Here is a 10906-nt window from a genome sequence, read left to right on the forward strand (position 1 = left end):
ACGTACACACGCGTGGCTGAGCCAGTCCCCGCAGGCAGGATCGCTTCCCCCAGCTCCAATACATCCACACTTCTAACACAAAACACACCGTGGATTAACAGGGCACAGTGACCCTGTGCAGCACTTTGAAGCAGAGAACGATGCTTCTTCCCTCGGAAAAAGCCACATACTACCAGGAGCTGCAGAAGCTGCCGCTTTCAGCAAGTCAAACCCAGGGACACAAACCTGAACTCCCAAGGGTGGATTGTTTCCTTTGACACAGGCAGCCCAAAAACCTTGGAAAATGGGCAGGCTTCTTGGCTGTTACCAGAGATCCGTCAGCACACGTGCTCCTCTCCTTCCCAAGGGCACAGCAGTCCGGGGATGCAGAATTATCAGCTTCAGTTTTAAACCACCCTGTCCCACAGCATTTACCTTAGTGAGTTCTGAAAGGTTTTGTTTATGCAGATGGATGCAATGTGGCCTTCGCCATCAGCCAGAACCAGCTGGAGGAAGCACATTAATGAAAGAGCAGGTACAGGATATCAAGTTCTTCCCAAAAGATCCCATGAAGATAGAGCCTGCTGACTCGGCTGGCAGAAAGAGATACTAACAACAGGAACCGCAATTTGTGTTCTCAGTCATATGAAAGATTTAACCCTTCATTCCAGTCTTTTGCTCACCTGCAGACAAGCAAATGGCCATTACTGCACCAGCTCCTCTTAATTCTCCAAAGCAATCCTGCCAGCAGGAATAAAGTCCTAAAATGCATCTTCTGTGGCTAGGAAGCATCTGAGACCCAAACTCCTGTTCTGATTTGTAGTAATCACTGAGTAGCAACTGCAGTATGAGGGCTATGAAGAAAGTTTTGGCCTTCATGTTAACTTGCTGCAACTAAATCTGACAATGTAATTTCTACTCCTTAATAATCACATCTTGATTTTCACTGTTTCATAAGCATCCTGGAAATAGACACTAAATCCAGGTGTATTAGCCTCATGATTATCGGAAGCCCGAATTGACTTATAGAAAGGCTCATAAGCAAACTCACAAACATATAAATGACAGCGTGAATCCCTCTCACCCACTGGGCAAGTAAATGCACTTGAGAAATTCCAGAAGGAGCCAACTCTGTGTAATGGAAGTTTTGCCATTTACTGTGACAGTACCAGCCCTGCTGTCAGCACGTATCCAGGGCAAGGGACAAACACCACCCAAACGTCTGCTCCGTTCTTCCCCTTCCCCACCCCTTCCTTCCTTCCCCCCCAGCCGGCAGTGGATGGGAAACAGGCGCTCCCTGCCACAAATGCCTCGTTCCCTCATTTCCAAGAGCTGCTGAGACCCAAAAATTCAGCACAGCTCTAGCAGTCGTTTGAAGTCCATGTCTGCTGCACCCTGAACGGATGACTGAATGAATCATCTCATGCCATGGATGCGGAGGATCACTAACAGATAACGCTCGGCACAGCCCACAGGGAAACGGGCTGAGTGGAAAGGCAAAACCTTACTGGAATAATGAGAAGTCCCAAGACCTTACTCTCAGCAGATCTTTGTCCCAGGCATAGAGCTGAGCACAATTCTGCAATGTAATGACATGCTGTATTTTCTCCTTTCTCTCTCCCTCTCTGAAGGTCACACAAGGACAACCCTTTCTGTCCCACTAAAAGCCTCTTCCCTGCAGGATTCTTCACACAGCAAGACAGGGCATGAGCCATCCCCACCCTTCACTTGCCCCTTCTTCCAAGGCAGCAGGTGACTGTAAGGCTGAAATTTCAATAAAAAGCCAGTTGAGATGGAGGCAGATGAGATACCCCTCCTGTAATGTTCAGAGGAAATCATCCTGCAAATCACAGCTCTTAAGAACTAGATTTAAAATTTCCTTAAATAAATACAAGGAAAGAGTCCATGAGGGAGAGCAGCCAACAGGAACAGGGAGCCATGCTCAGGTCAGCCTCTGTCGTCCATCGCCTTGCAGATCTCCCAGGCAGACTGCGCCGAAGGCAGGACAGCTTAGGACAGGACCGGCAGCTTCGTGTCACTGCTCCTATCGACGCCATCTGCAAACAGAAAGAGCTGCTGCATCCCTGTGGTCCGACACCAGCGCTGCCGCACGGCGCAGCAGGTAGCATGTGCCACCAGCACAGCAGGGGCCCGGGGACTGGGTTCCTTCATCAGCCACAGTCAAATGGCAACCATCTCATGGGAATTTGTCTGTCTCCATAACTGGGAGATGGAGGAAGGTGAGAAAGGAAGGGTCTGACCAACTGGTGCAACTGTTCCTTCCCCTCTCCAGGCACCAAAACACGAGTCAAATTTCACCACTGACTGCTCAGTTGGAGGGACTCTGCTTTCTGGTCATCTCCCAGAGGACAGCAGCAGTTCCTGCCCTGAGGGATGTCAAGTTTCCGGACTGGAATGTGGCCCAGCGCTGTGCTCTCTGCAAGGAGAGATCATGCCCTAATCATGCAGGCTTCTGCAAGGAGGCTGCAGCTCTGAAGGACACACGCAGTGGCTGTGACAACCTACACGGACAGCCAACAGGTTACTTACATCCGCAAACACTTGTCCTTCCCTCCACTGGCTACCCTCTGTCCATCCGGGCTCCAATCCGTTGCATACACCTAGTATTAGGGAAAGACCCAGTTATTTCTGCTGTCACAGGAGGAGGAGTCATTCCTGCCTCTCTCAAACACCTCAGCTCGACCAGACACCTCACCTCATCTGCATGGCCAGGAAGATCGATGGCCAGTTTCTTTGTCTTGGCATCCCAGACCTTCAGCGTGCTGTCACTGCTCCCGCTCACCAGCAAGCGGCTGTCGGCTGACCAGGCGATCTGATACACAGCCGAGACGTGCCCTCTCAGCGACGTCAGGTACCTGGTGCGGAGGAGGCACTAAGAAGCTGTTAGAGGAGCAGGCAGCTGGGTTTGTTCCAAACCTGCCCTTGTCCAGCCTTTGTGTTTTTTCTCCAGCTGTGAGCAAGCAAGCATGGTCACAGGATGCCCAGCAAACCCCAGGCCAGCACACACGGCAGTCAATTGCTGTAGAGAGTCCACAGGTGGTTCAGTCTGTCTAAAAACCCTCGCAGATGGGCTCAGAGCCTTCTAGAGGACAGCTCTTCATCTCAACTCCTCTGCCAAGAAACCCATATCCACCAGGCAACACTACAGCCTCACCATACAGATGTGTCCTCCTTCTCTCTGGCTGAGCAGCCTGGATTTAGAAGGATCGTTAAAATTACTGACATGAAACCTAAGCTCATCAGTACAAAGGCAAAACAAGGGAAGGACTGCTGCCTCAGCGAGCTCACCAAAACTCTAGCAGAAGGTTAACAGCTGGACTACAGGAGCATCCAAACACCACCAGCACCATTTGTAACTAAGAGAATTTGCATTGTCCAGAACAAGCTGTTCTCTGGCACAGGAACTGTTTAAACTGGGTCAGTCTACAGCGTGCAACACACATCTTCAGGAGGGCAGCCGAGTGGAACATCCCATCCCACTGCAGGCGTGCCTGCCCCAGAGAACCAACCCTGCAGCAGGCAGCGTGTGCTGCACGGGTGCCAGGCAGCGCTGGGGCTCGGCAACACCACCCAGCCAAGCACAGACCCTACAACACAAGAGGAGCGGACAAGGGACTTCCCAAGGGCAGAGAAAGAGACAGAATTACTTTGCATGAGTTCAGGCTACAGAGACACTGAACACACCAGAGTTGCTGGCATCAACGTTGGGGCCCATCTCTGCATAACCTCTGTTACACGCAGACCCCGTACGAGCACCACCTCTGTAACAGAACAAACCAACTCACTTTCCTGTCCTACCATCCCAGAGCTTTATGGACTTGTCAAAGGAAGCACTAGCTATTATCCGGGTGTCTGGCGAGAACAGGACTTGGTTAATCAATGCCTGGTGGCCTGTCATTCTCTCCAGTGGCTTCTTGTCTTCTGCTGGTCTCCAAAGAAACAGTGTGAAATCATCTGATCCCGAGACGAGCCTTTCTGGTTCCTGGCCCTGAGGAAGGGATGAAAGAGTCCAAGTCTTGTACAAGCCCGGTGTGGACACCTCAGAAACACACCAGCATTGGGGTTACTAGCCAACTGTGCATGTTTTCTGCTTCCACCACTAATAGGGTTAAAAACAACAGTAGGGACAAAAGGGACTTACCCTGACTTGGTCATACCTCTGCTGTGCCTTGTCCTTCAGCTCTGCCACTGAAAGAGGGAAAGGCAGAGGGGAAGGAAGAGAGATTTGAAGTCCTTAGGTGAAAGGAAACATTCTAGCTCTGTGATGCCAATTCCAATCCTGGCTTCGTGGGCCAAGCAGACACATTTGTGACTGCTCACCCACTTCCTCTTTGCCAAGGGCAATATTGGGAGCAAAAGCTCTTGAAAACAGAGTGGCCTGCCCATCCTCCAGACTGCTCAACCCTGCGCATGGGCAAGGAAGATCATGGCTGCGGGCATGACCGACACTGGTACAGGACCTGCTCCCAGCTCTCAAGATGGCTTTGGCTCATGGTAGCATTAAGAGGAGACATCAGGTCTCCTCACTATCCTCCCCACCACCTCCCCCAGCCTACAACATGAGTGCTGCACTTACAGGAGCCGCTCACATCCTGTGGGTTGATGGTGGCTTCAGCAGGTTCGAAGGCACCAGTGCGGAGAACGTAGTCGGTGCTAAGAGCCATGGTGTTCACCCAGTGAGCGTGGCCCTGTAAGGTGCGGCAGAGGACCCCCTGGAAACAAAACCGCCCGCTTAGAGAGGGATGGGCAGGACAGAGCCAGACTGGGCAGGACCCACCAGACCCATCACGCTGCAGGGAGCAACCCTAAACTTTCCAAACCTTCTTGCCCGAGCGGCAGGCAGGACCCCAGCCAGGCTTGGCAGGGAAGAAATGACACTGTTGAGCTTCAGGGACCAGTCTCCCACAGGACTTTGCAAGGAGCCCACCAGGACAGGTCGCTCCAGGGATGTTTTCAGCTTTTAGCCCATTTTATGTTTTAGGGATGAAAACATTGCACATCTACCCCTTCCAAACAGTGCTAAGCAACAGGCTCTGACAGGTCAAGAGGATACAGCACCCACCCAGCACCTCCATTTTCCAGGGCAAAATCTGTGCCAGGAAGAGCAGACAAAGCTACAACACAGCGTGTCTAGCCCCCTTCACCAGTTCCTGCCTCACTTACATCCTGGCTCCTCCAGACTTTGATGGTCCTGTCCTGGGAGGAGGAGTAGAGCAAGCCATCGCCCCCCCCACTTCACACACGTTACCGACTGCGTGTGGCTCGTGAGGATTTTGTCACACTTGCCCATCAGTGTGTCCCAGATGCGGATGCTGCCATCCTTGGAGGCACTTGCCAGGTAGCGGCACTCCGGGTTTCTGGGCAAAAAGAAGATCAAATCCGTTTGCGCAGTGCACGCAGCTCCTCCGCCAAGCTCTTCCCCCATCAGCTCCAGAAGATTCAAGGGCCCAGAAGTCAATAGAAGACAACTTTCTCTTTTGGCTTAAGATCAGAGAAGAGGCAGAGCACTGACCTACAGAGAACAAGATCCCACAAGGCAGGGGAGAGGCAGACACATGCTTCCCTCCAAACCGACTCCTGGGCTGCACGCTGGAGGCATCAATCCAGGGTAAACGTGGTACCTGAGCGCTTGGCAATGACCTTGTTTTCACAGGAAGCAGCTTTAACCCACTGGCTAACGAGGGGACCACAAACTGGCAGCTTCCTCGGGCACTGGCTGGGGAGAGCCCTGGGCAGGGGGATCGGTCTGCCTTACGCATCGCGGCACAGACGGGCAGCCATGGGAACGCGTTGAACGCTCTGCCTATGCTATGCTTCGCCTCCAGCAGGAAGCGTGCCGGCCTGCAGACAGAGAGCCACTGCGCTGGCAGGGCTGAAAGCAGCAACGTCCAGCCACGTGGCTCACGGGGGCAAATTTAACACGTCTGGAAACAGCTGGCCAGAACCCAGCAAGGACAGGGGAGCCACAGCCCTCTGTCCTTTGCACATTGTCTTTACCACTCAACACTATTTTAGTATCAAAAAAAGCAGCCCGTGGCACAAGCAGTGTGATGTCAGTGAGGAAAAGCATGGCCCCTCCTTTTGCGCAGGATCCGAGCGCGGAGCGCAGCTGGCTGGAGACAGAGATGTAGAGCCCTGGCAGGGTCATCCCCCTCCTCCCCACTTCCTCATCCTCCTTTATAATCAGTTTTTGCTAATCCAGTTAATTGTTTGCAAATAGCTGGAGTTTCCTACTGGCAAATTCAATTTGCAGGGCTCTGCTCTGAAAGGGCCCTGTTTCTTTCTTTCTTTTTATTTATTTATTTCTGTCATGTCTCAGATTATTGGCCACAACTGTCCCTCTCCACCCATCTTTCCCAGACAGAGCTTTAGCTGATCGAAGGGATAAGGGGATTGCACAGTTAATCAGTCCTCATGATAAATAAACCAGATGACAGAGGCAACCGGGATGCAGGAGAGCAGAAAGGGAATGCTCTGCAGAGCCTGAGCTCGGGCACCATGCAGGCAGGCCCTCCCGCTCCCAGCTCAGCATGCTGGGGAGGAGCATGTCAAATATTTGTCCAGCACCATGAAAACATTAAGTGTTTTCCGCAGGCTGTATCTCTCATAGAGGGGGAAAGAGGCACAGCCTCGCGGTGACTTCCCCAGCACCCTTGGGGGGCTGTGAGCAACGGCTGGGACTTCTGCCTCCACGCTAGATGCGTTTTTCCTGGCCCACCTTGGGGGCTGCTCCCCCGCACGCATCCCGCACAGTACTGGAGAAAGGCAAACAGGAGCAGCGCCCTTCGGGTCAGGCTGCTCTTCTCCATACAAGTAAAGGGGAAGGGCCGGGCTGGCCCTTCACTTACATGTGGAGCGGTTCCCAGCACAGACACGTGATCCATTTGGAGTGGCCAGAGAGCACCCGGCCGATCTGATTGCCAGTGGCTGGATCCCAGAGAAATATCTGTCCAAGAGAGGAAGCAAGAGGGTCGCGTCAGGCCACACGCATCATGTGAATCCCAGGGATGTTTGGGCTTCATTTAGGTGTCCTTGGGGTCGCATTTACATTGGCAGAAGCAGGGAGGAGAAAGGGAGGGGGGCGGGAGGGCTTGGATGCCTTTCCAGATCCCTGCAGCAATCAGCTGACATCTCAAAGCATGAGACCTGATCACCCTCCTCTCGGCCTAAAACGCTGCTGCTACAAAATATCTGCCTCAATTCAAGACCTATCCCAGTCCCAAAAAAGCCAGCCTGAGCCTTTGACACCTTGTGCCAGAGTTAGTGAATGTTTGCAGAGCGTGATGAAAGCCAGAGCGTGCTAAATGCTACTTATTATCGGATTCTGTGGGTGGGACACATGCTGGTTTTCTCTTGTTTTTTTTCTCTCTATATAAATGTTCATCCAAAGAGCCAAGGCATTAGTCATCTCCTACTTAAAAACCTGGGAGAAAAAGGGAAACGGAGGACAAGCAGCTCCCTGGGTTAGATTACAGCCAGAATGCACCAAACCAAGGCAGAGCCACCCTGGCCTGTTTCCTTGGGGCTGGTACCAAAGCAGCCCAACCGAGCAGCCGCTCAGAAACCGAGCGCAGGGCAGCAGTGCTCGGCAGCTCCGTGGCCGCTCTCGTTGCTCCCAGACTGTACGAAGGGCAGTGCAAGCAACTGCCCCTCTGCAGCTAGGCAAATTACTGACTCACTTTTAATTGCCCACAAGTGCTCCCACTTCCCCAGGCATTTCTGCGTGCACCCTAAGCGCATACGTTTTGCCCCGCAGCCGGGGCAGGGCCCCTTTCGCATTCCTGTAAGAGGGAATTTGGCTGCGTCTGAGCGGGAGCACTGCGAAACAGGCTGCCGCTGTGCGTCTGGGTCATGCAAACAGCAACCCTGGCTTGGCCGGGCGATACCCTTTTCTTGCTCCAGACACCTCCCTCGTGATGGAGCCGTCTGCCAAGGACCACGTCCAAGGCCTGGACTCTTTCCTGCGCAGAGGGAAAAGCGTCTGCTACAAGACAGCAGGGCTCAGCGGTGAGACTTCTGCAAAGGGGACAAAGCCAGAGCACTGCCCGGCAGAGTTCAGAGACACTACTCGCAACCACCGCGACGCATCCACACGCAAAGCTTCTCTGAGGAACAGGAATCCTGCCCAGAACAACTGGATACCCCCCTGATGCCCCGGATGCCAGAGAAAACAACTCTTTGCCCCTAATCCCCCCAAGCCCCTTTACTAGGTTTCATTTCAGTCCAAAACGGGGCTGCAGGTGGCTGCAGACCCCATCGGTGTGGCTATCAGGGCACCTGGCCCCGCACCAACAGAGCGGGGAGCCAACGCGTACCTGGCTGTTCTTGCAGCCCGAGGCCAGCTTCTTGCCGTCAGGCGACCAGGCGATGCTGAGCACCCAGTGCCGGTGACCTGGCAGAGAGAACACGAGTGGGCGTGAGCGGATGGCTGTGTCTGTCTGTCCCCACGTCCCAGCGTGCAGCCGCACCCAAGCGGGACTAGAGGTCGGGGGAGAACCCTCCATGTTCTTCCTGGCCAGATCCTCTTCCTCTGCTTCGCTAGTGAAAGACAGCTACTCCCTCCCCGAGCCATGGCTACATGGCTCAGGCAGCACCCAGGCTCTGCTCTGTCCCCCTGAGCAGGCAGGGGATCCCTGAGGGAGGGGGGTAGGGAGGTGCCCTCCTGGGATACCCCCGCACCCACCTTTGGCCGTGAACTGCGGCGTCTCCGTGCTGAGGTCCCAGAAGCGGACGGTGGTGTCTCCAGAGCCGCTCGCCAGGTACCTGGGAGAGGAAAAAGAGCCTGGCTCAGCGCGGTGCCCTGGGGGGGGACAGCGGCCACTGCTGAGCCCCCCACCCGCTGCCAGACCCTCGTACTTTCCGGTGGGGCTGAAGGCCACGGAGATGACAGCCTCGGTGTGCCCCTCCAGGGAGCTGGTGCAGCGGGTCACCGCCCGCACCCTGAACACCGCCTGCGGCTGGTAGATGATGTCCAGGACCTTCTCTGTCTCCACGCTCTGTCCCGCCAGGGTCTTCTCCAGCGACACCACAATCTCGGCATCATGGACGAAGAAGGCCAGAGGCACCGGCTCATCCTGGGGGAGGAAGGGCAGGAGCCGTAGCGAGGGGCTGCCCCGGGTTGGGCTCGGGGGGTGCCGGGGGGGTGGTTCTCACCTTCTGTAGGAGGGCGTTGCAGACCAGCTGCAGCTTGTCCGGGGTGATGGTGACCGGGACGTCGAAGGGGGAGCCCAGGGACTCCCCCGTCTCGTCCCGGAACTGGATCAGGAGCCGCTGCACGTCCTCGTCCGGCGACATGCCCTGCGGGACAGCGGGCTCAGGGCGCGAACCCCACCGGGGGGGACCCACAGCACCGCGGGGCCCAGAGACCCCCGCTATGGGGAAGAAGGAATAGCCCCACAGCGTCCCAGCCCAGGCCACGATACCCGCGTGCGGGAGAAGGAGCCGCTACACGGGAACCCGGCGTGGGCGCCGTGGAGAGGGCGAAACACCCGACCGGAACCCCACGCGGGATGAGGAAAGGAGGAACCCCACAGGGGAACCCCGGGGGGGGGGGGTGTGTGTGTTGGTCAGGAGGCCCCGGAGCGCCCCAACACCCGCACCCCTCCAGTATCCAGACGCCGGCCCGGCCCCGCTCCCCTCCATCGCCCCCGGCCCCGCTCACCGCGGCCATGTGCCTGCGCCGCCCACGTGCGCCGGAAGCGGCTCCGCCGGGGCGGGAGGTGCTGGGCGCCGCGCTGCTGCCCCCTGGCGGCCGGCGGGAGGAACAGCGCCGCACCAGGGCGCCACCGGTTCGCGGCCGCGGTGGGAGCGTCCCGCTCCGAGGCATTTTCCGTGGTGACCACAAAGGTGCCTTTTATTGCACTTCTAAAGTAAAAAGCAGCAAAACACCAGGAAAAAATATCCCCAATACTCCATTCCAATAACTAATGAATCCACTGCCGCAGCCTGCCCAGTTTGTGTGTGCAAACCCTTCGGAGTAAAGGAGAGAAGGGCTGGGGCTGCAATCAAACATGGTTTATTCACCAGATAAACGCTGGCTTGTGTTCATTATTCACCAGATAAACCTGCCTCAAGGCAGGAAGGAAGAGAGGAAGATCCTGCATTGACAGAGCCTCAAATCTGCCATGCAAACCTGCATCCTGTGAGAAATTCAATGTCGCCGATCCTGTCCAGCACAAACCAGTAACAACCACAGTGAGCATCAGACATCCATAACCCAAGATCAACACTCCATCAAATCTAAGAACCACTTAGGGAGAGAAGAAAAACAGGCAGGTGGGTCCAAACCAACAACCAAGCCTTGCTTTCCCCTTTAGCCGCTGTTCAAGCAAAGCAGCACTGAGAAGTTGCCCCGCACAGGCGCCCGGCTGGTCCGCAGCAGCCCCAGCACACTGCTGTCCCCTGGAAGGGCAGGGAGAGGCCCTGGGAACAAGCTGGAGCCTTGGCAGGGATTTTTTTTTTTTGGTCTTATCAGTCTCCAGGAGCTGCAGCATTAGAAGTGTTTGCTGCTGAGCGACATCCGCCTCCGGGCATTGCAGCAGCCAAAGAAACACAGCTCTGAGCACCGTTTGTGCCCAAAGCCATGGCCTGTAATCCTGAAACGTGCTCAGCTGGTTGGTTTGGATCCTGCCAAGGTGGAAAAATGAGTAAGTGCTGCATGCAGAACGGGTGAGGGTTTACCTCTCCTGCACGGAGGAGGATTCAAGTGTGTGGAGGCAGTTCTAAACGTGCTACAGGACCAAGTCCTGCCCCTTCCTCCCATTTCACAGCCCAAACTCTTTATTTAGTATTTAGACAGAAATTATTCTTATTTCACCACACTGCCATTAACATTGCCCATTCAAAGAGAAAGTAGTCAGGGGGTTGTTTTATAAATCCCTACGGCTCATATTTTTTTAAAAAAAAC

At 55.0% G+C, this 10906-nt stretch overlaps 1 protein-coding gene across 1 annotated transcript; it reads right to left on the minus strand.

The window, feature by feature from the left end:
* Positions 1-1782: 1782 nt before the first annotated feature.
* LOC104639026 (notchless protein homolog 1) lies at positions 1783-9737 on the minus strand. Its single transcript, XM_075771427.1, is given in 14 exon segments — positions 1783-2036; positions 2530-2600; positions 2696-2855; positions 3786-3988; positions 4142-4188; positions 4577-4712; positions 5164-5229; positions 5231-5357; positions 6849-6946; positions 8316-8392; positions 8684-8763; positions 8857-9074; positions 9154-9297; positions 9662-9737. Coding segments are annotated over 14 exon segments (1449 nt in total). The 5' UTR covers positions 9671-9737; the 3' UTR covers positions 1783-2023.
* Positions 9738-10906: the final 1169 nt, after the last annotated feature.

The sequence above is a fragment of the Balearica regulorum genome, chromosome 19 (assembly GCF_011004875.1).
Source record: "Balearica regulorum gibbericeps isolate bBalReg1 chromosome 19, bBalReg1.pri, whole genome shotgun sequence".
NCBI classification, from domain to species: domain Eukaryota; kingdom Metazoa; phylum Chordata; class Aves; order Gruiformes; family Gruidae; genus Balearica; species Balearica regulorum.